Source organism: Moschus berezovskii, chromosome 8, assembly GCF_049115385.1.
Source record: "Moschus berezovskii isolate FMDL1 chromosome 8, NW_MosBer_1.0, whole genome shotgun sequence".
Classification (NCBI taxonomy): Eukaryota; Metazoa; Chordata; class Mammalia; order Artiodactyla; family Moschidae; genus Moschus; species Moschus berezovskii.
The window spans coordinates 51160022-51187151 of record NC_142467.1 but is presented as its reverse complement, the minus strand read 5'-3'; the positions used below and the strand labels follow the sequence as shown (position 1 = coordinate 51187151).

Sequence of the window (27130 nt, the reverse complement as noted above, 5' to 3'; positions counted from 1 at the left end):
TAAGCATTTACTAAGTCCCATGAACTTAGTAAATGTTTATGTACATGTGTTTACTATGCAAATGTTATATTTAATATTTACTAAAGACATGAAGAAACTGAAGCCCAGAGAGCTCAGATAGGTCACATGGTTCATAATCAATGGCCCTGTGATTTGATTCCAGGTCCATCTTTCTTTAAAGCAGAGGTACTTAATCTACACTACACTACAATATACTACAGATGTTAAAGGTGTGAAAACAAAAAAAAAATCATAAGAAAATAATAATGTTAATACACTGTCCTTACCTCCCTGAAGTCAAGCTGTGTGTTGAGCTTGAGAAAGATGGATAAAACTGCCAAGACAGAAGAGCAAGTCTCCCATAATGTTCTTTGAGAGCTCACACATGCATATGGAACTCAGGGACTGGCCCTCAGCTGCTTGTGTTTAGCCTACCAGACTGCCCTGGTTTCCATCTTGAGTCCAGGGAGCAGCCCAGAGTTGACTGTCCCTCTAAGAGCTTAACAAGAACATCACCTCTCCCTAGTTCCAGCTCACCACTTTGGAGGGTACAGCTGCTCCTACTCCCATGGTCCAGGCCAGCAGATAAGCTCTGCTGGAGACCTACCTGCAGGTACAGCTCCACAAGTTCATCTTCCTGCATGAGGTAGTAGAGTCGCCCAGCTCCAAGCCAGGCCTCAGCAGCCTTGTCTCTCTCCCCCAGGTCAATGAAGATACGCAGGCTCTCCTTGATGCAGGTGAGGGACCTCCTGAGGGACCTGGGGATGAACATGGACTCATAAGGCATGAGGGCTCAAAGAGATACAGAGTCATTCAGCACAGGAGGACACTGAAGCTCTGGTGGGGGAACATTATTTCAGATCACACAGGGAGATCTGCCTAAACCAGCTGTGATCTGGATCCGTCTAAACCAGCTGTGATCTGGATCTGTCTAAACCAGCTGTGATCTCATTCCAAACCAGCTGTGATCTGATCTGCCTAAACCAACTGTGAGACCTTGAGAAAGTACAGAATCTCTCTGTGCCTTGATTTCCCCATTTGCAAAATGGGGATATAATTGTACCTGCCTCAGAGGATGGTTATGAGAATTAAATGAGATAGAGTGTTAAGAACAGTGCCTACCATACAGTAGGCACTTGATAAATGTTTAAATGTTAGTTATCATTTTTATGATTACTGGCCCATGATCCAACCATCTTTCCATGACACTATAAGATTTTTCATAAGAACCCAACACAGTGGATGACAAATGCATACTTACTGAGTAAATGTACAAAAGAATGACCATAGCAGTAACTGTAAATCATTAGAAAGATTTTGATGTTTGTATAATAAGAAAAATCAAAGAAGGAGGAGAGTTTTGGTGTTTAACAAACTATTGTTCAGTTATTTGGAAATTGTTCATGTAGAAAACTCTTCCCCTCATGTCAGAGATTATGAAGAAATGAGGTAATAGAGTGTTGCACAGGTTCAGAATTCCAGAACAAGAAGGAACACTGGGCATCACCAACTTCAGCAGTAATTAGAATCATCTAGAAACTCTTTAAACATGCATCCACAGGCAAAGTCATCACCTCAGTGTGTTGACATACCATGCTAGCCTGGTACACTCTAGCTCAGGCAGTAGCATTTTGTCAAAGCTCCTTATCAGCTCCTATTGTGACTCTATTGTACAACTTGGGTTGAGACTCTCTCTTTATTTCATAGGGAAAACAGGCCCAGAGATGGGAAGTGACTTGCACAATTCCACACTGGGGAACAATCAAAGGCCAGAACTCCATTCTTCTGAGTCTCAGCCCAGGACTCATCCCACAATACCCATGTTCTTCATAGTGTGATTCATGATTCACCTGTACCAACATTACCTGCTGCGCTGCTAAATCACCCCAGTCGTGTCCGACTCCGTGCAACCCCATAGACGTCAGCCCACCAGGCTCCCTGTCCCTGGGATTCTCCAGGCAAGAACACTGGAGTGGGTTGCCATTTCCTTCTCCAATGCATGAAAGTGAAAAGTGAAAGTGAAGATGCTCAGTCGTGTCCGACTCAGCGACCCCATGGATTGCAGCCCACCAGGCTCATCCATCCACGGGATTTTCCAGGCAAGAGTACTGGAGTGGGGTGCCATTGCCTTCTCCGAACATTACCTGGGAAGCTTATTAAAAACATACTCCCAGAGATCTCTCAGACTTACTGAATCAGAATCATCACAGTAGCAAGCCAGTAATCTGAATTTCTAAGACATACCCAGATTATACTACTGTGCACTGAAGTTTGGGAAACACCAAACCATGCAAATCCTTCTAGGAACACTGACCATTACCAACTAAGTCTGTAAATAGTTAGGAGGTCCTTTTCAAACATGGTTCCATATCATGATAGGCAACCCAGGCCCCAGACCCTCTTGTGCACAGTGATGGACATAAGCATTGTTTGTGACTAATAAGGCCCTGATTCATCTTGGCAACGAGGCGGCTATTAGCCTTCAGAGAAACTGCCAGACATTTGGCCCTTCTAAGTCCTGAGAAGAAAGAACTCTAGTTCTCTGCTGTCCTGCTTCTGATATAATATTTACTGACATCAAGGATGGGCAGTGGCCACTCTCTGTCAAGAATCAAAATGTCAGACTTGCTGCTGAGACTGTGGTGTGATCCGAGAAGCTGCACACAATGCTGAGGTGGTCACCAACCTCCCTGGCCTGGTAACCACAGGCCTCCTTCACTATAGGAAGCCCTGACCTTGTCTCACCCACTCTATACCCCTTAAATGCCAAGCAGGGATAACAGGTTCTACAGGCCTGGCCTCCACTTCTCCCCCTACTCCCACTGTAACAATTAATGAAGACAGGACCCATACATCTCATCCTCGGAGATGCTTGGGATATGGTTATTTTCTCCAAACCCCCAGGGAGCAAGATGTTGGTTATCACAGAGAAATCAACTCATGAGAAGGCATTTCGATCTTAGAATTTTTCTCTCTGAGCTCACTATGACTGTGAAAGAGAGGAGGTCAGCATTCCTCAAGGGGGAAGACAGGACTTAGAGAGACCCAGATGCTCACATAACTCTATCAACACTTTATGTGCATGGATTTTCCAAAGACCACTGCTTCCACCAAGACTTATACCTGATTCATGACTCCAGTATAAGACAAGCACCTTATGGTCTAAAGTTGGGAAGTAGTCTCTAGCTTCCTTGGTTCTTTCCTACCACCGCTCACCACCTCATGTATTTACATCCACCAGTGAATGGCAAGCCACTCCAGTACTCTTGCCTAGAAAATCCCATGGACGGAGGAGCCTGGTAGGCTGCAGTCCATGGGGTCGCTACGAGTCAGACATGACTGAGCGACTTCACTTTCCCTTTTCACTTTCATACATTGGAGAAGGAAATGGCAACCCACTCCAGTGTTCTTGCCTGGAGAATCCCAGGGACGGGGGAGCCTGGTGGGCTGCCGTCTATGGGGTCACACAGAGTCGGACACGACTGAAGTGACTTAGCAGCAGCAGCAGCAGTGGCTATGCTATATCACCCACAAGATGAGTCACTAGCGTGGCCTGGAATGTCCCAGCATGCCGGTTCCTCCAGTCAACACCTGCAGGTTCTAGGTGTGGCTCAGCTCCCAAATCAAAGCAGTAAGGAGAACAGCTGGTGGAAGACTATGAAATCAGTCTTGATCCCAAGTCTCACGAATTCCAAGCCTGCTATACCCAGGCCCTGCCATAGTATCTCCTCTCCTCTTAAACCCTCAGTTTTCTCTTTTTCTCATTTTTTTCTGCCCCCCCAAATTCAATCTCTGTGGCTGAATCCTTGTTTCTTCCTTCCTGTGTGGATATCAGCCATGAGTCTATAGTGAGGTGACCTCAGTACACCTGCATTCCCAGACTTCCTCCTACCAACCTCTGCTGGGGTTTTCCAGATCCCTGCCCTGCCTGGATGAATGTTGGACCTCTGGCCAGAGCCCAGCCTTCACTAACTGGTCTCATCCAACTTCCATAATAAGAACTGCCACTTACCAGGGGCTGACCCTGGGCCAGGTTCAGTTCAGTTCAGTTCAGTCGCTCAGTCGTGTCCGACTCTTCGCGACCCCATGAATCACAGCACGCCAGGCCTCCCTGTCCATCACCAACTCCCAGAGTTCACTCAAACTCATCTCCACAGAGTCGGTGATACCATCCAGCCATCTCATTCTCGGTTGTGCCCTTCTCCTCCCGCCCCCAACCCTTCCCAGCATCAGAGTCTTTTCCAGTGAGTCAACTCGTCGCATGAGGTGGCCAAAGTATTGCAGTTTCAGCTTTAGCATCAGTCCTTCCAATGAACACCCAGGATTGATCTCCTTTAGAATGGACTGGTTGGATCTCCTTGCGGTACAAGGGACTCTCAAGAGTCTTCTCCAACACCACAGTTCAAAAGCATCAATTCTTCGGCGATCAGCTTTCTTCACAGTCCAACTCTCACATCCATACATGACCACGGGAAAAACCATAGCCTTGACTAGACAGACCTTTGTTGGCAAAGTAATGTCTCTGCTTTTTAATATATTATCAAGGTTGGTCATAACTTTCCGTCCAAGGAGTAAGCGTCTTTTAAATTTTCAGTACACATCCTCTCATTTAATCCTCAAGAAATCCCCAGCCATGAAAGTTCTTAGCTCATTTTGCAAATAAAGAAACCCAGGGGACTTTTAAAAAACTTGTCCATGTTTGCATTCCTCATTTCTAAAGCTTTATGTTTAGCTCTCTGCTGTTTTGTCTTTAATAACAGCACTGACAGTAATTGTTACTTATGATTTATTGAGACCTTAGCATGCACTAGGGGCTTGACATGCATAATATCATTTAATCATCACAACAGCACTAAGAGAACAGTATTATGATCATATTCATTTGCAAATGGGAAAAATAAAGCTTTGAGGGGAGGCAATAAAGACCAGGTAATCAATTCTGTTTAAATGAGGATCTAACCCTGAGAATCAAACTCCAGAGCCCTGCCACAGACCCTCAAACAGTGCTCAATTTCTGGCTCAGAAATCAACTTGTGGAAACGCTTTTGTTTCTTTTGATACTTTAACAACTTCAAAATTTTGAAGGACATAAGCAACCTCAAACCTTGAACAAAGTGCCCGCATTGGTAAAAGATGGACGGTGATGTACATCCTAGGCTTGTGATAAAAGGAGAACATGTCAGCAAGTGCAATTCTTTCCTTGTTTATGAGTCCAAAAATATTAGGGATTAGTCATATTAGCTATACTGAAAACCAAACATTGAAACATTTTTTTTCAGTTCCATAAGAGTAAGATGCACAAGAATATGAATAAAAGTCATGAAAAATGACTTCTAGGCATCTAGGGATTGTATTACATGCAAAGAATCATTACTTTGCAAAGGCCTGTTGCATGCAAGGCATTTCTTTCTGAAAAATAATATGTACATCCTTTGTGTCTCTTCGCACCATTTATGTGATACTTGCAGTGAGTATGTGTATAATATCTACTTCCTCAACTAGATGATAAGCATTGTCAGCTCAGGGACTGGGCTGACATTTGTCAGCTTTTAACATAGGGTCTGGGCCATAGTACATGTTCAGCAAGTATTAGTCAAATTGATCCAATAGAGTCATAAAGTTCTTAAGGAACCCACCTGGTTCAGCTCTAGAGCCGAGTCTATAGACAGTGTGAAGTCTATAGTGTCACCTTGAGACAGAAGATAAGACCCCTAATGACCTTTCTCATTGAGAGACTGAAAGACTTCATCAAACTACATTATGCAGTCATCACCATGAAGGCAAAGAAAGCAAGACTCAAAAGATATACTGAACAAAGGGACATCAAAGTGTCTCAAGACAAAATTCCGAAGGCTGAGCCAAAGTTTTCATCATCTACTGCCCTGCCTCCCTACTCACCATCACTGAACACTAGAGAAAACCTTTCAAACAGGAGGAATGTAAATGAGCAGAAAAGCCGTATAGGTAGTGAAAATCACTCACTCTTTCTTCCTCATAAGGTCATCCTGGGATTGCACGTTGGTTATTAATCAGTGCATATTCTCTGAATGTCTTCTGTTACTATTATGACCACCATTTTCAATATGGATGCCGACTGTGCCAGTCCAGAGGCCCACCGTAACCCCCTGCACCCCCATCTAAGCTCCACATCCCTCCCCTGGAGGTAGGCTATAGTCTTCTCTCTCCTTTAGTACCTATACCCAGAGAAACATCAAACTCAGTCCACTAGATCTACAGAATGTTTTTCAAATGTGTCCTCCCCCTTCCATTGCTACAGTTAGACCCTTGGCCCCAAATGGTCTTCTCTTACCCTTCTCCAGTTTTCAAAATCTTCCTTATCCCTCAAGGGCATCTTTAAATGCTATCACCTTCATGAAGTGTTCCCTGACAGACCCGCCAACCCTTAACTGAAAGTGTTTCCTCTCCCTCCAAACCTGCCCCGGCAGATGCCTGCCATCTCGCCCACGAACACTTCCTGCCTTTGCCTGATATGGCTTTGAGATTTGTAAGAATGGAAATCCCTTGGGGAAGATTTAGTTGAAAAAATGTATCCATTACATCAAAACCCACTTAATAAATTCTTCCTAGAAGTCAGTGCCAGGAACAAATTTTGCTCCAACAGATACATTTGTTTCTATTTTTTTTTATTAGACAGCGAGAACCTTATACGGTTTTTCCCTTTTTACCTCAGCTACCAGGAAGCTTACAGCTAAATTACATTAACCACCTCCAGGTGCATGGAAACACTTGTTTCTCTATTTCTGTTAGCTGGTCTTTGTTCTATTCTTTTTCACAAAGGCTTTGCAGGAGTAGTTGATTTATACATGCTAAATAAATATAGCACTATAGCACATTCTCCTTGACAAACTGAGCATCCTGAAAAGGGGTAAACATCTTATGCCCACACAAATATGTTATGTCTCTGTTCTATGCTAGACACCAGGTCTGCCCACTTGGAGTTTACAGTCACTACATCAAGACCTTCTGAAGCTACTGCAGAGTCTTTAAAAATCCCCAAAAGTTTAGGTCTCTGATCTAGAAGGCCCATAACTTTAAGAATCTGCCTCCAAAACTCAAGACTCTTTGGAGGCAGCAGGAATTCTTATACTAACAGGGCCATTACCAGTGTCAGCATAGCATAGCTGGCTCATCCTAGACTTAACAGTTTAGAACTAGAAGGCACCTTATTCAGTTTAACCTTATAAACGGGGCAACCAAGAGGAGAAATGACTTATTTAAGGACATGTTATAAGCTCATGGCAGGCTCAGGTTTCCTGACTCCTAATCCAGTTTTGGTCTCTTTTCTCATTGCTCTGTGGCCTGTGACTTCCAGACACTCCTTGGAGCAACTCCAGCTCCACACCTTCCCTTCTCTCTATCACTCCCCACACCTAAGCAATCCAGTGGTCCTTCATACTGCCTTAAGGCCTCTGCACTCTGTTGACAGCATCCAGGGCTTTTTCTTTGGCTTTCCCCTTAGAATTTCAGTGGTTTTGAACAACTGGAGGCAGGAGGAAGGCTGTGAGCAAAGGATGGCAGTTGGGTAGGTGATTAATCACTGCACAGCAATTAATCTGAGATTGAAGCTGCACACAGGGAAAGGTGGCAATAAACCTGACACATATTTGCCACCCATACTCCTGTCCCTTAAAAGTCAACTTTTCCAAAGCCCATTCTCACTATGTGTTACCATGAATATATGACTATCTCATCTCTAAGGTTAATTTAAGCCTACCTTCTGGATCGGCTCCCAAACTATACAGATTCCTAAGGTGTTCTGAACAGAAACAAAGTGGGGCTGTGGCCAGGCTTCCTGGACCCTCACAGGCTGCAATGATCCAAAACTCCATTCCTGGGACTAAAGACAATGGGGTATTTGGAGGATACCTGATTCTTGTGAGAGAGGAAAGAGATGAGGGAGAGGGAGACAGAATGGGAGAAAGAAAGACAAAGAAAGATTTCATTATCTGATTATTAGTGGTCTGATTTGTCAGGTGCCCAAGGTTACCACATTGCCTAGAAAAGCAAAAATTATCATTTAAATAGCTTTTCCTCAATTACTTCTCTTTGCTCAACCCTAGCAATCATCTCTCCCCTATGTTAGAAGTCATTCATAATTATGAATACAATGCTACAATGCTAAGTGCAATTAAATATAAACCATGCAGAGTTTAATGGAATCAATTAAAGGCTTGTTAGAGAGCAGAGCTACAGGCCATGCCACTGGCAAATGAGGATCAGGCAGATCTGATCAGTAAAGAGACAGAAAGGAAAATCAGAAAGAGATGGCAGGATAGTTCACTTGCTGCTGCTGCTGCTGCTAAGTTGCTTCAGTCGTGACTGACTCCGTGCGACCCCATAGACGGCAGCCCACCAGGCTCCCCCGTCCCTGGGATTCTCCAGGCAAGAACACTGGAGTGGGTTGCCATTTCCTTCTTCAATGCATGAAAGTGAAAAGTGAAAGTGAAGTCGCCCAGTCGTGTCTGACTATTAGCGACCCCATCGATGCAGCCCACCAGGCTCCTCAGTCCATGGAATTTTCCAGGCAAGAGTACTGGAGTGGGGTGCCATTGCTTTCTCCGTAGTTCACGTGAGAATAATTTAAATACCAAGAGTGAAAAAAAAAACCTTTGGGTAAAACAGTTACGTTTTGGGATATTTTTGAAAAATAAGTCTTTCTAAAAGAGTCCCGAAAAGTCAATCACAAAACACTTCTTTTGTTATGTTTAGCCTACGACTTAGTGCACAGTTGCAATTATAACCTTAGCTTCTTAACTAAAAAGTGAAAATAAACTTAGTTTCATCATTTTCAGTTTCATTTTAAAGGTAAGTTACCATCAAAATTTTTTACTGTGAAATTTTACACCCCTGTTTTCTTGTGCATTTATTTACTTTGTGTCCTTTCTCTAATACCAACTGTCCTCAGGTAATGAAGACCTCCTGAGGGTTCCATGGTCCTCAGTATAATAATTTCCACCTCTCTGAATTATGCACCTTCAGCCACGTCCATTTGATGGATTGTTATAGAAACACACAGGAAATTACTTGTAACACAGCCAACATGATCAAGCCTTATTAGGCACTGTCCAAGTGTCCCGTGTGCATTAACTGGTGAGGAAGTGGAGGCATGGGCAAGTATAAAAATTGCCCAAAGTCACAAAGCTAATAAGTGATGGGTGGCACTGAGTTTACAATGTGTGGTGGCTGCAAAGACCACATTCTTTTCCATGCTGCCATAAGCACATCATGTACATTTGGACTTAACTTTGTGAGGGAAAGTATACTGATTCTCCTTAAGGAAGAAAAGATGTTTCTAGGAGAGTCCTTGAGCCTGCACTCACCTGGATGTATTTAGGTTCCGATAGAGCTGTCCAAGGGACTCCAGCAGCCTCCCCTCCATCTCCCGGTCTCTGAGTTGCTGAGCCAGTGTCAGCCAGTGCTCGTGGTAGGTGATGCATGCCTCGGGGTCTGGGGACACAGAGCTGTAGAAATGGCAGAGGGATTTGGTGACCTGAAGCTGACCTGAACATAAAGCAGGAACATGGATGAGATGACTGGAGACAGGACAAAGGGAAAAAACGTCCTCTAACACTTTTCTCTAAAGCATCTCAGCAGCACAGGACATACTCACTCTTCAGGTGTTGATGCCTTAAGCCAAACAGCAATGCCATTTCATAACAAAAGCGGCCACTGGCCAGCTGGCCTCCATACACCTGGACCTGGGCCAGCCAGAGAAGCACCTGTACTAATTCCACGTCTGTCTCCATGCTGGCCTGGAGTGTAGAATAGAGTTGAACAGACTGCAGAAGATAGTTCCTGGCCAGCTGCTGAGGCCAGGACTTAAGGGTCAGATGGCCAAGATTGGCCAAAGCCACTGCCTGGTTGCGCATATCCCCCACCTCCTGGGCTCTGTTCAAGGCCCGAAGATAGCTCTTGGCTGCCCTGTTCACCCGGCCTTCACCTTGAAGTGCAAGTCCCATGAGGTTATAGACCACTCCCTTGTGGATAACACTCTCTGTCTCCTTCAGGGAGTATAAGAATGGCTCAAGGATGTCCAAAGCCTTCTTTGGCTGGCTGGATAAGAGATAGGCCCATGCCAAGCAGAGGGAAGACTCAAAAGCTTCCTGCTCACTCAGCAGCTGGCCTAGCATCAAAGCTTGGCTCAGGTAGTGGATGGCACCATCAGGAGACCTGTGTTGGAGGTACACTTTGGACAGGATGAGACACAGGACCCTCTGGGTGCTCCAATCCGCCTGTTCCTCACAGGAAGTCAGTGCCTGTCTGATTGCCGGGCAAGCCAGGGAAGAAACTTCACCCCAGCTTGGGGAGGAGATGCCAAGCAGCTTGGTGGTGTTCTGCAGGACCAGATGGACCTGCCAAATTGGAAGGGCCATCCCTTGAACACTCTGAGTTCCACGCAGCCGGACAGAAGCCACTGCAAGGTGTGGCAGATATTTCTTGTCATAGAGAAAACTCAAGATGGTGGCTGCAGCATCTGAGGTGGGAGGGTGTCCAGAGAGGAGCTGCAGGCGCTCGGCAAAGGGCAGGACCTCATCATGCCGGCCAAGGCTTAGGAGCAATCGGATGGCCAGAAAGCAGGCCCTGGCCTCCAGGGGGCAGCTGCCAGACACGATGCCCTGTCTCAGCACATAGGCTACCACATCCAGCTCGCTCTTGGAACTATACTCCCGGTCAGGCAGGCAGGCCAACAAGGTACCTGCCTTCTCCAGCAAGGATGAGCCTTTATGCCTTAGCCTCTGCCTCAGGTAGATGGCCGCCAAATTGATGTACAGGGCAGCCACCAAGGATAGATCCTTGAATGCCCCATTGAGAATGTGGATGGCCTCCTCAAAGTACACCCTGGCCTGAGAGAGTTTGACCTTCCTGACACTTAGCCGACCCAGGAGGAAGCAAAGCCGGGCATGGGCCCAGGTCATGTGGCTCTGCTTGGCCCACTTCCTCGAGGCCTCCAGGTAGGCCATGAGCTCGTCCTCCTCAGAGTAACTATAAAAGGAAGACGTGAGGAAAGAGAAGGAAAAATCATAGAGGCTCTTAAAGTGGTCAGCATAACCCTCATGATCCAGAAAAGCCAATATGGGGGCGAAGTTCTCAGCCTCCTCTTCCTCCTGACCAGTGTTCAGGTTCATGAGCAATTCTGGGTCATCGAGGTCATCAGGCTCCGGAAGATGATAGGTGTCTGAGGCAGCTGAAAGGAGCTCTTCCTCCACACTGGAGTCCTCAGAGCTGCTGGACTGTCTGGAGCCCACGGCCTGATGCTCCTCCCAGGCTCCACCAGGCTGGGTCTCCTTGAAGCCTTCAGACTGGCACACTGTAAGGGACAGGCAGAATTGAGCAACACTAAGTACCTGCAACTATGGTGGCCAGCTCTTGGCAAGAGGACAAGATTCTGTCCCATAGGACTGGAGGTCTGGTTCAGCATGATCTCTACTCACCACTCAGATCGTTTGGAAGACTTTGGATGGATTCAAACCCACCTGGATAGGGATGGAAGACAGACCTGAGTTAGGTCAGAATGGTTCAGCATGCCTATGCCTGCATGTGTTCCCTGGACCAGTGGCCCCTTGAACACTTTGTGTTTCAGACCATCTGCTGCCCCTAAGGTACAAGACAGCAACTTTGGATGGATTCAAACCCACCTGGATAGGGATGGAAGACAGACCTGAGTTAGGTCAGAATGGTTCAGCATGCCTATGCCTGCATGTGTTCCCTGGACCAGTGGCCCCTTGAACACTTTGTGTTTCAGACCATCTGCTGCCCCTAAGGTACAAGACAGCATCTCCCCTTCACCATCAGTGCTGCAGGGACCTAAAGATTATCTGGTTTAACCCACTCATCATACAGTTGAGCACTGAGGTAGAAATGAGACGAGTCAGAGAAGAAAAGACAGAAACAGGAGCTCTATGCCAAGAGGTGTGACTATGCAGTGCAGGGGTGATGATGGAATCTTAAGGCCCACATCTTTCTGTGAGTTTATGACAGAGCCGTGAACCATACTCCATGGGCAGCACACTTTTGGCATGTGGCACTGCCTCTCGTTTCCACGTGTACAGCCTTCCTTCTTCCTTCCTCTATCATCCACCCATTCAACAGACAGATTCAGTGTGCACAATGTGCTTTGTAAATTTGATAGGATGAGGTGACCAAATGTCAATAATTAAGAAGAGAAGGTAAAGAAGCATCTGAGGTTCCTAAGTCTTGTTCCCTGAAGTACTGTGGTGGGATGAGGTGGGAGAAAGCACAATCGCTAGTAGTTTTAGACATTTTGAATTTGTAGTACCTGCAGGAGCTCTAGCAGAGAATGAAATAGATCTGTGGCCAAGGAGAAAAGTGGAGACTTGCAAACATGGATTTGTGACTGACACTAGGTCACAAAGAATGTCTCAATGTCCCAAAAGAAGGATTTGGAAGGAGAAGCAAAGCAGGTGGGGGAGGAGTGGTTAGAGGCAATTTGTGAATGAGCTGGAAAAACATCAGCATTTTACTGGCAGATGAGAGCCAATCCAGGAGACTGGAAAGGCACAGAGAAAAGAGGAGTCATGGAGACCAGGGTGGTTTATGGTGCAGCCATCTAACAAAAGTGACATAAGTGAAACAAGTGAAACAAGATAAGTGAGCGAGAGTGAACAAGATAACAAAAGTGAACACATTTCACCACGTTCAAAAGTGAACAAAAGAGAAATAAGATAAGGTGAGAACCAAAAAGATGACCTTGGGCTTGGCAGCACAGAAGCTTACCCCCTTGGCCAAAGTAGCCACAGTGGAGCTTGTGGAGGTGAAGGCAAGGTTCATGCTCCGTAGAATAGGGGCTGCTAGAAAAAAGATTCTACCTCTTCCTGGCAAAGAAGCAAGAGCCAGCCACCTGTGCCCCCACTCTGAGCTCTCCAGTGAACTTAGAGGGTAACAGGCCCCTCACCAAGTCAAGCCTCCACTTGCTATTCTCATGAGGTTTCTTCTGTGAGTGTCATTGAAGGTACTTGATATCTGCAACCCCCAAAGGTCCTACATCCAAATACAGCAGAGCTAGAGAGCTGGACTCTGGGTTACTGCACCTGTCCCTCACTGATGCTGTGGGACACGTTCCTGTCATACTGCAACCATTTCTCTTTGGGCCAGGACCCCCAAGAACACAAATAATGCAGGAATTTTAAAAAAAATGCTTCTTCTCAGAGAAAGAATTACAGGGCATAGGCCTTGGGAGAGTTGGAATTTACCAACAGGATGCCCCTTCTGCTGGTTACCTTGGTGCCAGGGACAACCTGTGAAGCCATGAAGTGCAGCCTGGCACCCAGCAGAGATGCACCCTTGGTCTGTAGATAAGAGTTAATGGGCTGCCTGAGACTTGTCCCTGGATCTCTCTCAACCACTGGGTCAACAGTTGACAGATACTCTGGATCCAAGTCTGCAGGCACCCTTACTTTCAAAGCAGGCCCCTAATCCTTGATTTTCAGACCTTGGCTCCTGACTACCAGGCTACATTCATAACTTCAGCTTCCTGGTTCAGCTTGGTGCAGCAGTATGATCTGCCTGTAGTAAGAAAGTGCTGCCTGGGCTGGTGCTGATACCTGGGCAAGGTGCTAATCACAAATGTTCCTGTGCCTGGAGAAAGTTTCTAACTCCCACTTCTGCTCCAGAGGCTAGCCTGTGAGTACTTCTGCAGAATCTCTGGCCATACCCATGAAATGTGTGCCATCTAATGTGGTCACAAAGGAGTGGATGCAGCGTCCCCATCACTGAAGAGATAGGAGAAACAGGAATCCTTCTTCAAACCCTGTCAATGGATGAAGCACTTCTTGACACAGAGCAGGGGACCCCTCACAAAGTAAGGGAAAGGAGTGTCAATCATTTACTCAGTCATTCAGACACCGCTAAAAACTGTACTAGGTACTGAGGCTCCTCACTCACCCAAGGCTGACATATCCAACAGTCCAAAGTCATTTTGTGTCAGGGGCAATGTGGTGAAGTAGGAATTGTCCTGACTAGAGGACAGGGGAGGGTAGCTCTTATCCTGGCTCAGGCACTAATTCACTGGGCCTCAGCTTCCTAATCTATAAAATGAGAGAAGTCATTTCTTAGGGTCTTTTCCAGCTATAATGTTCTATGGCCCCACTTTTATTATTGTGGGGCCAGACCTACTTCAGCCCTAGGAGGAAGACCCTCAGCCACAACCCAGGAAGATTTCTTCTCCAGTTTAGAATGGAAGGTTCAATATAGCCAGCCTCCCATTCTATAGCTGAATTGATTTCATTACATGTCATAGTTTTTAGGCACCAAGTCCCTTGTGACTTTAGAATCATCTGAAATCCAAAGTGAAAATGCTGCTAATCAAATATGACCTAGGTCATCAACTGAACTGTGATCATAGCCCCACATATATGCATGTGGTTAGACTTTAGAGATACTGTACTTTTTGGTTAGGAACAATTCCTTAATCTTGAGGAGTTTGGGCTTTCTGGGGGTGCGGGGGACACTTGAGAAGCAAATACTCACTAAGCTGGTAGACAGATGTTATGTCAGTCTGAGCAAGTGTGTGGAGGAAGTTGACACACTCAGCTTTCCTGTCACTTCCCAGGAACCCCAGAGAGCATTTTTCCTCATCACTGAAAAAGGCGCAGTTCTTGCTCCTATGTTGAGGCAAAAGACATGGACACAGATCAGTGCAAGGTTTCAGACACGATCTCTTCTCTCTTCACCCTGGAACATGAAAACTAGAAGTGCCTTGGAAAGTATTCAGTCCAGTACCCATCTAGACAACATTTAATATCTCTTTGTTCCCAATATAATTTTAACTTCAGAATCCAGTTTTAAAACAAAAATAACTTGGAATCCAAGTGTTAATACCAGCTAATACTTTGTGGAGGCTGTTTATTATGAATCAGATACTCATTTAATGCATGCAGTTGCCCTATGATGCATATACTATTCTTATTCCCTTTTTACAGAGGAAGAGACTGAGGTACAGAAAAATAAAGTCTGTGGTTAGGTAACCGTAAAGCAGGATATAAGAGGAGCTTCTTTACTTCAAGCATGGTAAAGGGAGGGGCTGGGATGCAGTGCCACAGTCTGCCACTTACCCACTGTCTCCATAGCTCAGATAAATGCAGTCTGAAAGTCAGCCACTTTAGTGGCTGCTTTCTAGTTGAGAAAACTAGCCACTAATGTGAACTGCTCAAGGTCACAACTCTGACTGGAGGCAGAACTAGCACTAAAGCTTGTCTTGACATCTACAGCTCTTAACACCATACTTAAGTCAGTCAGTTCAGTCGCTTAGTCATGTCCGACTCTTTGTGACCCCATGGGCTGCAGTACACCAAGCTCCCTGTCTTATGGAATCCCTATCTCTCTGGCTTGACCTCCAGATTCTCCCCAGCAGTTTAAGATATTCCATTCTTAAAAGAGCATGTAATTGAATTCTACATCTAAACTCATTTGAGATAAAAAGAATGATACAATCCCATTCCTGAATTTACTATTTCATTTACTCCTCATAACAATCCTATGATGTATGTATTTTTATTCATATTTGTAGATGAAGATTCAGAAAGGTTTAGTGACATGCTCAAAATTACACAGCTGGAAAGTGGTAAAGCTGAGACCGAAGCTGAGGTCTTCTGCCTCTGCATCCATTGCCTACGGCTAATATGCTAATGCCCTGAGTCCCAGATACTTAGAGAGAGTCCAAGAAGCTTGACAAATTACATTAGGGCTTGCCAGCATGCAGATGGACTTGGAAGGAGTGTGGTAGGGCTTCTAGAAATACAACAGGCTGAAGCACAGGGCTACTTGCCACCATATACATACACAAAGCATGGATAAAATCTGATAAAGATAAACATTTTAATATAGTCTTTAACTTTAAAGAGAGAAAGGGAAATTCCTGGGAACCAGAAACAAAAGGAGAAACCAAAGCCAAGTTGGTAAGTTAGAGTAGATGGTCCATAGATGCTGGCGGTTCTCAGCTGGGCCACTGGCCCTCAGAGGTGGGGCTGACCTGCTAATACCACTTAGGGACAGAATGTGACTTTGAACCTGTGTGAAGCAGGGAAGCTGAATGGAGCTCCCAAAATAGCTTTGTGTTCCCTATGGCCTAAAATCAAGAAGCGCTGCAACTTCTATAAAAGGGGATTGGAAATTTCTCATAACCTGCCAAGAACATGCTTTCTGCCTGTCTGAGTGCCTAGAAAAAATAAAACATCTAGGTTTACACTATTAGAAGGTGTGGGATATGAATTTACACTGCACAATGTAGGTACCCTATCAGAGAATCAGATCTGAACCACTGAGCTTCTAAGTTTCCAGGGAAAGCAAAGGCCAAAACTGCTCTGCTAGAATGCTTTCTGTAGTCAAGGCTTCAGGCAAAGACCATCTTTTAAAATGTTGAAAGTTCATTCACATAACTGAAAATACAAACCACACAAGAAAATGAACTATTGACAAAGAGAGTCAGCAAATGCACAAATGGGTAGATCAACACTACAATAGAACTAACAGTAATCTGAAGATAATTTATAATAAGCATGGTTAAAATAATGAAATAAAAAGAATGAATAGAAGCTACAATGAAAATATGGGACTATAAGAGCAGAAATAGCATATGTGAAAAATAGTACATTACAAATTTTAGAAGTGAAAATAAAAGCATGGACACTTGGGACCATATCAGTAAAGTTAACAGGTTTAGTCACAACAGAGAATAAAACTGGTGAAACTAAAGAATGTTCTGAGGAAATCATCCAGAATGTAGCCTAGCATGACAAAAGATGAAAAATATAAAGGAACTGATTAAGCAAGATTGAGGATAGAATGACAAGTCCAACATACCTCTAATAGGAATTCCAGAAGAGAGACTAAAGAGAATGAGAGAGAAGCAATATTCAAAGGAAGAATGACTGAGCATTTTCCAGAAGCGAAGAAAGACATGAGTCTTCAAATTGAAGAAGCACACCAAGTCCTAAGCAAAATAAATAAAAATAATACAATTTAAACATGATTTCCATTTCATTAAGGTTATAAGTCTTTGGATTTTCTATTTCTCCTAATCATTCTTTCTGGTTTCAACTATCAATTAATTAACTATTCAACTCATGGAATAAAAGAGTTAAATATAAAGGATAGGAACATAATGAAATAAAAGCAAAGTAGAAAAATTATAAAGGTAAATATGAAATTAATGAAATAGAAAACAAACAATAAAGATGGTCAGCAAAAGAAAAACTGGCTTTCTGAAAAGACTAATAAGATTGACAAAACTCTGGCAAAATGGATTTGAAATTTTATATTAATAATTAATTTTCACTCTACACTTTGAAGATATTATTCTACAACTATGTAAATGATCATTCAAGAGTATATTTTAAGTATCTTAAAGAGATGGAAAGCATTTACCAACTCACAGATCTCCACTGAAATATCTACCTAGAGGTGTACACAAAGGAGAAGGAAGCGGACAACTTGTTATAAATAATAAAATATATCAAAGCTAGACATATTATGGTACAATTGCAAAACATCAATAACAAAACAAAACCTTAACAAAAACAGCAAGATAAAAGCTACCTACTGCAGAGAAATGGTTACGAAACAGCAAACTTCTCAACAAAAATAGATGCCACAAGAAATGGAATTATAAAGAAGATACAGATAAACAATAAGAATAAAAGAGGGGATTAACAAAGAAATATTTTAACATTTAATACCATGAAATATTGGCTTTTCTCCTATTCTCTTATATCTGGTTTCAAGTACATTAATCTTTCAATCTTGTTTATTTTTAAATTTAGACATTTAAGTATATAAATTTCTTGTAAGTAACACTTTATGAAAATGAACTATATCTTTTACAACATGAATAAATCTTAAATTTATAATGTCAATTGCGGAAAAGGCCAGTTGTAGAAAAAACATTTATATAAAATTTTAATACACAAATCCATAGTATTTTCATTTATAAACAAATGTCAATTTTTTAAATGTATCAGAATAAGAAATTTCAAACAGTGTTAGCCTATAGGATGGAATCAGGATCAGAGGATGGAAGTATGAGGGGGTAAAGAGGCATCTTCAATTATATCTAAAGACTTTTTTTTCACTTAAAACACACACAAACTCAAACACAAACACATTAAATGCTTAAAAAAAAAAAAAAGAGGACAAATGTGGCCTTCTGTCACTCTCAAAAGGGTGATATTCTTTGAAGTCACTCTGGTCAAATACAAAGACTTTGTCTATTCAGACAGACCTGCCCAAGGTTTAAGAACAGGTTTTCCAGCTACTGTTGCTGTGAAACTGGGTAGCTGATGTTGAAATCTGAGCTATAAAAAAAGAAACCCACAAAAATTTGCTTCCATAGATAAGCAAGATCCCGTTCCCATGTATCAGAGGCATGACCTACATCTGACTCAGAAAACAGCTTCTGAGAAATTTCATTGTCAATACACAGCTGATTTGGTTAAATCAAAAAATATATGCATACATACATACATATGTTGTAGTAACACTTCAGAGAATAAAAAACCATCAAAGGGAGGAAGCTGAGAAGAGAGGATGGAGACTTCAGCAAATGCTGGGCCATCTTCAGAGACCTGACCCCAAACAAACACCCAGTGGCCTGATCACAGGGACAGCACAGCACACAGGGATGGCTGGTTCCTAGTCCATGGCTGCTTCAGGCAGCAGGTTGTTTGTGGGGTTTTCATCCAACTGCTGTGTTTTGAGAGTACCTGTAATCTAGAGAGTGCTTTGGGGCTGTGCAATGAACAAGTGTCCCTCCACTCTCCCTCTGCCACCCTTCTCTGTCTCCTGTCCACTCTCTTCTTCCTTCCCTACCAAATGTGCAATCTCTGGTGCATGGGGTCCCACAGGTGACCAGGTGGAGGCCAACAGGTGACTCTGTGCAAGTAAGGAGAAGGTCTCCTACCACCTCTGTGATACAAGGGATGATATTCTGCAGGATGAGTGTATCCTGTGCAACTAAGCCAGCTAAAATGTGATGATCAGATTAATTTAGTAGTACTGGGTTATTGTCATTTGAGGCATGGTATGAGGTTGTTGTTTAGTTGTTAAGTCATGTCTGACTCTTTTGCAATCCCATGGACTGTAGCCTGCCAGGCGACTAGAGTGGGTTGCTATTTCCTTCTCTGGGGGAGCTTCCCTCCCTACCCAGGCATCGAACCTGTGTCTCCTGTATTGACAAGCAGATTCTTTACTGCTGAGCCTCCAGGGAAGCCCATGGTATGAGGTACAGAAGTCCAATATAATTGATGAAATCTGACACCTACCCTCAATAGCCTATTTAATGGCCTCTCAAAGATTACCACCCACAACAGTAACAGCAATAATAAGAGTTAATGCATATTGATCATAATGCACACACACACACACACCCTCATACATACTATGCCAGACACCATTCTAAGGGATTTACATGTAGCTTATTTCAACTCAAGGCAATCTTATGGGCAAATACTAACACTGTATGTATTTTGCAGATGAGAAAACTAAAGCTTAGAGAGACAAATTAACATACCCAAAGTCACCCACTGGTAAGCTAATGGAAACACAGGCTGTGCTCCTGTGGCTATAAATGCCTATCAGGAAATCGGGCTCTGAAACTCTTTATTACCGAGCTATGCTACTTTCCAATGACCAGTGACCTCCTCATGGCCAGTGACTTCTCATTGGTCAATCTCAAAGGCCTTTCACCGTGTTAAGCATCCCCCCATCTCCCACATGGCTAGTAGTTCCTCCTTCTCAGTTGTCTCCTTCACTACATTCTTTCTTACTCTGCTCTGTAAATGGTTCTTCCCATTTACAGAGTCTCTGTTCTTTCTATTCTTTCTCCCTTTCATCAGAGCCTCAGGACTGTGCTGTTGAAAGAGAACCCCAGATTTAACATCAGAAATCTGGGATTCCAGACCCAAGGCTGAGGGTTCAGCTATTTCACTCCTGGGATCCTCATCTGCTGCTGCTGCTGCTAAGTCACTTCAGTCATGTCCAACTCTGTGTGACCCCATAGATGGAAGCCCACCAGGCTTCCCCATCCCTGGGATTCTCCAGGCAAGAACACTGGAATGGGTTGCCATTTCCTTCTCCAATGTGTGAAAGTGAAAAGTGAAAGTGAAGTCGCACAGTCGTGTCCGACCCTTAGAAACCCCACGGACTGCAGCCTACCAGGCTCCTCCATCCATGGGATTTTCTAGGCAATAGTACTGGAGTGGCTTGCCATTGCCTTCTCCGAAAATCCTCATGAATTCACACTAAACTGGATTTTTCTTTTTTTTTCATGCCACAGTACCATTTCAGGTCCCTTAAGAACCATTGACCACCTCAGTTTCAGAATTTAGTTTTCAAGCTCAGTCTGATTCTGGCAGGATGCTGAGGTATCCCTTGGAATTTTCTGGTTCTTCTAGTTATAGATAGTTGGGGAGCCATCCAGTTTTAATTCCCAGATTATCTGTTGGGAAAACTCTAACAGAGCTCAGTTTGCAATCCTAGACAGTAGTTTCAAAAACTCAAACTTGTTTTCGTTGCTGTTCTTCATACTAGACCGAGCCAAAGGGCTAGAGGGACCTTCTAGTAAAGCCACCTTTTAAAATTGAGTTTGGGCCTCATTCTTTTGGTGGTAACATCAAGATGGCACCTCTACCACATTTCAAGGTGAGTGGCTTTAGCACTACGAGCTTCCACTTCCTTGTGTCCAGGCTGAACTAGGACTCACATCCACCCTATATCTAGGATGGGGGTGCCTCACGCCTTTTTGGGAACTAGAAAGGATGTAGCCCTCAGATCCAAAGTCACCAGCATGTAGATTTAACCTTAATTACGGGTCCCATGTATTTCTAGCAGCCATTTCTTTCTCTTCTTAGCCTTGGTCAAGGCAAGTCTTTTGACTGAGCCTCTGTTTTCCCCATCTGTATAATGGAAGAGGAGTTGGACCACACAATTTTTAGGGATCCTCATCTACCCCTGCAGTAAACTGAGGGGATAGTTAGAGCAGCAGTTTTCTCCCAGTGTGTGCACTAGCCCCTCCTGGGGAGCTTTTAAAACCATAGCTGCCCAGGGGCCACACAGACCAATGAGAATGGACTTCTAGGGGCAGGACACAAGGATCCACATTTGTAAAGCTCCCACAATCTCTAAAGTCTGTTGACTGGTCCTAGCAGTGCCCTCTCCTCTCCAGTCCCCTTGCTCCTTCCTAAATGCCCTTAAACTCAGCCTTCTTATTGGTCCCTTGCCTCCAGGCTCTCCCCTGACCATGCATAGCTCGCCCAAAGCCAGAGCTGGCTTCCTAGACAGAAGTCCCAGTCACCTCATGTCACCCTTGCTCAGATACATTCAGTGGCTCCTCATTCCCTGCCAGGTGAAGGACAGGTCCTTGGCATTGGCGTTTCCCATCTTTCACATCATGGCCCCCATGAGTCTTGCCACACTAGCGTCCACCTGGTGAGCTGCTCCTAACAACACGACTCATTCCTCAACATCTCCCTTACGGTCCTACCCATGACCTCCTTTCCCATTTATGTCTGTTGAAATGTCTTATATCATGCAAAGCTGAAGTCACATGTTACCGTTTTGAGGAAAGTTCTCTTGACATAGTTTACCTCCTAATAAACTCCTACTGTAATCCATACCTCTCCAGGAACTCAGTGAGTCAGTCCTCTTATAGAGGTACCTGGGTTCCCACATGTTTGTGTAGGGAAAATTACCTTCTCTCCCCTCTCCCTACAAAGGCAAAAGCTTGTTCTTGGCTCACTCTCCTTAGTGGCTCTTTCAGTGAGGGAAGGAGTTCCAGTCTGAGGGTTCAGAGCCTAAGGCATTGCTTGGGCCATGTTTTCCCTAAGTGGAAGGCTACAATGTCTCAAGTTTAGCCACCTACTCTGTGTTTCCTCTAGTACTTCCTGGACCCAGGCTTTTCACTATTTCCTATCCCAGTGCAGGATGCTCACCCAGAGAGAGGTGGAGGTATTCTAGGACTCTATGACAGGGTGGCTGGAGCAAGCTTGCCACCTGCTGCTGACTGGTCACATGGTAGCTCTGTGCCTCAGAACCAAGCCTTTTGGATTTAAGGCAGGAAACAGTAAAAGAGGTACTCTGTCATCCTGGCCAATAGTGATTTCCCACACTGAACTTTCAGCAGATAGACCTACGTGAGAGGGCACTCTCCATTTACTAAGCAGCAGTCTACAAGTCCGTGTGCATGCACTCCCTTGATGGGGCCCCTTGATTGGATGGGAAGGTCTAAGAGCGGGCCTTGAGTTTGGAGGGTTGTGCTTCTCTCCTAGAACAGAGGAAGGCCTCAATGACCATCTGCTGAAATGAACTGACTCCTTCCCTGGTCACTCATCTTTCCCTTCTTATCACTCCTCATGTTGTCTAGGTTGTCAGAATGTGCTCTTATGGCTTTGTGTTACTAGGAAGTCCTGAAGCTCATCTGCAACCTGCATAGAATGGGACAGGACCATTGGGGAAAGTGGCCCTGCCCCAGCACATCCCAGACGGTCTATCTGTCATACTCACATTGGGGAATAAGAATCAGGATCTATGATCCTGGTGGGGACAAAGCCCACTTCTCCTGAGAGCGCTGACTTCCCAATGAACCACTGAAGCCCAGGAATGACAAAGCCGATGATCTCAATGCTTTCTCCCTGGTGGAAATTCAGCTCGTCCTTTTCTTCCCTCTCATATTCCTTCCAGGCCTTACATTTTCCTCTGCCTGTGGGAAAACAGCACACAGGTCAACCAAATAAGGCAGAAACAGCTGAGCCACTCACTAGCTTCCAATGTAATATGAAATGAAGTGTTCCCAAGACTTTAGAACTTTAAGGACTAGTGAAAGTTCTCCCCCCTCTTCAAAAAAAAAAAGAAGAAAGAAATTGGCAGGAATGATCCAGGGTAACTGGCTTTTCATCTGGCCAATCTAGGAAATTCAAAAAAGGAAACATCATCTACTTTTACCATTGTTTTATAAAAGAAACTTAAACAAATGTAGGAAATATAATCTCAGAATACTAGGTATTTCTTAAAACAGAATAAAGGCAGCTTGTGTAAAACTAGAAAGCTCACTATATTGTCCTACTTTGTCTTATTTGCCATTGCCATGCAAACACTTCATCATGGTTAGCACAGATCTACAGACCAGGGTGAGGACCACCATAGGATCTCTCCATTTCTTTCTGGCTCCTTTGGCCATTATGATTGTCCAACTCCCTAGCTGTTGATTGTGTCTTCAAAATCAGAAGTTCACACTGCTTTGAGGGTTAATAGTATTTACCATGAGTTAAACACTTACAATGTGACAAAACTGTACTAAGTGATTTATAGATGTCACTTAGTTTAGTTCCCATGACAAACCTGAAGTTGGTTTTACAGTAACCTCATTTGCTATTGATGAAGTTGTGGCATAGTGAGGGCATATCACAAATAGGCCGAGGTCACACTGGTTTTAAGTTGTAGGGCTAGAATCTGAACCCAGAACATACTTTACAGCCCCATGTTCCTAACTACAAGACCATACTGCCTCAGATAGATAAAAATCTTGTTTATGGTCGATTATTGATTAGATCTACTGTCTGGATCTGATCATTCCCTCTGTATATTTTTAAGTGTTATTTGAGCTCAGAACTTTAAAAATTGCACTTTGTGCTAGGTGTGGTAAGGCAGCTCCAAGGATGAAGATGAAAACATTAAATTTCATTATCTAGTAGATATAAATATACTTACAGATATATGTGTATGTGTTTATGTATATATATGTGTGTGTGTGTGTATTTATGTGTGTATATGTATATATAAGTATGTGCATTGCATGCATGCTCAGCCAAGTCCAACTCTTTGTGACCCTATGGACTGTAGCCCACCAGGCTCCTCTATCCATGGGATTCTCCAGGCAAGAATATTGGAGTGGGCTGCCATTTCCTTCTCCAGGGAATCTTCCCAAACCAGGGACTGAACCACGTCTCTTGTGTCTCCTGCATTGGCAGGTGGATTATCTATCACTGAGCCACCTGAGAAGCCCATTTATACCCAAACATACATGGAGAGATTAACTAAAATGTATGCGTATATTTGAGCATTCTTTGGCATTGCCTTTCTTTGGGATTGCCATGATCTTTGTTTTCTGAATGTTGAGCTTCAAGCCAACCTTTTCACTCTCCTCTTTCACTTTCATCAAGAGGCTTTTGAGTTCCTCTTCACTTTCTGCCATAAGGGTAGTGTCATCTGCATATCTGAGATTATTGATATTTCTCCCAGCAATCTTGATTCCAGCTTGTGCTTCTTCCAGCCCAGCTTTCCTCATGATGTACTCTGCATAGAAGTTAAATAGGCAAGGTGACAATATACAGCCTTAACGTACTTCTTTTCCTATTTGGAACCAATCGGTTGTTCCATGTACAGTTCTGACTGTTGCTTCCTGACCTGCATACAGGTTTCTCAAGAGGCAGGTCAGGTGGTCTGGTATTCCCATCTCTTTAAGAATTTTCCACAGTTTATTGTGATCCACACAGTCAAAGGCTTTGGCATAGTCAATGAAGCAGCAATAGATGTTTTTCTGGAACTCTCTTGCTTTCTCCATGATCCAGCGGATGTTGGCAATTTGATCTCTGGTGCCTCTGCCCGCCGAAGAATTGATGCTTTTGAACTGTGGTGTTGGAGAAGACTCTTGAGAGTCCCTTGTACCGCAAGGAGATCCAACCAGTCCATTCTAAGGGAGATCGATCCTGGGTGTTCATTGGAAGGACTGATGCTAAAGCTGAAACTGCAGTACTTTGGCCACCTTATGCGACGAGTTGACTCACTGGAAAAGACTCTGATGCTGGGAAAGGTTGGGGGCGGGAGGAGAAGGGGACGACCGAGGATGAGATGGTTGGATGGCATCACCAACTCTGTGGACATGAGTTTGAGTGAACTCCGTGAGTTGGTGATGGATAGGGAGGCCTGGCATGCTGTGATTCATGGGGTCGCGGAGAGTCAGACACGACTGAGCGACTGAACTGAACTGATGCGTATATTTATGCACTTATATGTATGCATGTATTTCATTATTCAACAAATATTTACTGAGCACTCACCATGTGCCAAGCATTCTTAATCTTCCTAAGCACAAAATTCTAAAGGAAATTAGAAAACATTTTGACTAGAGATTGAAAGCAGGCAGCCTGCAGGCCACATCTGGCCTACATGGAGATTCTTTTTCACCCACATATCTTTAAAACCCTATGATCCCCACCATTTCCTAACATCATCTTCCATTCAGGCCCTCCATGCATCTGTGTGTTCTGCCTGTCCTTGGAGGCATTTATATCTACAGTATAGCCCTGATCTGAGACCTCTCACTTCACAAGCAAGGGAACCCATGTCTATGGATGGTACAACTGGCTTCCCCAAATGGAGTCAACAGCAGAGATGAGACAGTATTCACATCAACTGACTCCAAATCTATGGATAAAGTAGGAGGCAGAGCAATATTATCTCCCTACTAATACTGTCTTCAACTCAGCCATACCGATCTGATAGGAGCCTGTCCAATCCCTCTTCCTGGAAAGGCCACAGTTTCCTGGATAATTCTTTAGGAACCATCTGCCAATGGAAACACAGGGTTTGCAAACATGGATTTCAAAAAATTTGAAAAGTGAACAGAATAATTCATTAAAATAACAATGATGGTAATAATAAGTATTATTGTCATTTGGATTACTCTTATTTTAATAGTGGCAAACATCCACTCAGAACTTACTTTTTATCAAGCATTATGAAAAAGAGGGAAGCCTAACAGGCCTGGGGTATCTTCTAGCTCAGCAATTAGTTTTCCAGTTAAATAACTAACAAAGGATCCCACTCCATTCTACTGTCAGACTCTCTAACACACAGGGCCCATGGCCTGGAATCATGCTTATTGTCACTCTGCTGGAATTTATACTACCTCCCAGCAAAGATTCTCAGACTTTAGTATAAAAAACTTACCCTGATATTTAAGGGGAGCTTATATAAATTGAAGATTTTTGGATCCAACCCCAAGAAAGACTGAGAAAGACCAGGGGATATAAACTTGTAGTAAAATCCCCAAGTGACTCTGGTACAAATGGTCACCAGTCCCCACAAACACTGCATTGGAGACCAGGCAGTATATTTCTTCTTTGATGCAATGTCCATTTGAAATTTGGGGTTTTCTCCATTTCATCTAACTGTGCAAATCTTGACAGTTTTAATCTTGTTTTAAAAAAAACAAAAAAGATAAAAAGCATCCAGGTTTGTTCCCTCCCTGGCACCATGGATGTCCATATCTACAAATGTGCCTACTCTGTTCTGTGCAGACTTCAGTGAGCTCTGGGACCCTCTCCCAGGATTTGAGTGGTTACTCACTGGTGGAAAGGGAGAAGCAGGGGTTCCAAGGCTGACACTGGCACCAGGCCCCGCTGACCCGTCACCAAGGACACACCTTCCCACTCAGACTCGCCTTCAGCCATCTTCACCGATATTAACTCATTCTTGCAAAGTGTCAAATACTCCCCTTCCTTCTCAGCTGGCTGAGCCACAGAGCACATGGCTCTGCAGAAGAAATGACCTGTAGATAATGAGAAAAGCTCTTTCCAAGGAGTAGCAGGAAGTGAAAAGAAGTATCCACTATGTACATTTCCATCAGAGCCCAAATACTTTTATTTCTGAAAATAAAGTACACAGTCCAGGGAGAGATGCTATAGGAGGTCTTTGTAACCTCAGGAAATTGATACCAGGTTAAAAAATAAAAACCACTGAGAGGGAATTCACTTAAAATAGGCACCAAAAATTCCAAATAATTCTCAAGAATGAGGTTTAATTGGGACTTCACCTTGAGAAAAGATGAAGCAAAGTTAGTGAAAATATATTTAAGAGAACTTCAGTTATAATTGCAATCTCATGCTTAATCTTAAAATCAAAAAAGAATAAATTAAGTTGATTTGGGTGAACATAATTTCTCCAACTAAATTTCACAGTCGTACAGTATGAAAGTTTTTCTTTCATGATTGATTCATGTGACACAATCAAAATATTCTGCAGAAATCTGGCTCTTTCACTGTGTCTATTGAAAGGTTATTGCTGAACCACGAAAGACGCCAGGATTCTTGACCTCTGGAGG

General features: G+C 43.8%; 1 protein-coding gene across 3 annotated transcripts in view; it reads right to left on the bottom strand.

The window, feature by feature from the left end:
• Positions 1–27130, bottom strand: part of SH3TC2 (SH3 domain and tetratricopeptide repeats 2) — a 70380-nt gene that overhangs the window by 7440 nt on the left and 35810 nt on the right. For all 3 annotated transcript variants that reach the window (XM_055430401.2, XM_055430402.2, XM_088838573.1), the window contains exons 6-13: positions 26377–26578; positions 25520–25593; positions 22534–22729; positions 14509–14642; positions 11454–11495; positions 9632–11329; positions 9342–9522; positions 608–758 (exon numbers count right to left, since the gene is read on the bottom strand). In XM_055430401.2, coding sequence (XP_055286376.2) covers positions 608–758; positions 9342–9522; positions 9632–11329; positions 11454–11495; positions 14509–14642; positions 22534–22729; positions 25520–25593; positions 26377–26578 — 2678 coding nt within the window. The remainder of the gene's footprint in view (positions 1–607; positions 759–9341; positions 9523–9631; positions 11330–11453; positions 11496–14508; positions 14643–22533; positions 22730–25519; positions 25594–26376; positions 26579–27130) is intronic.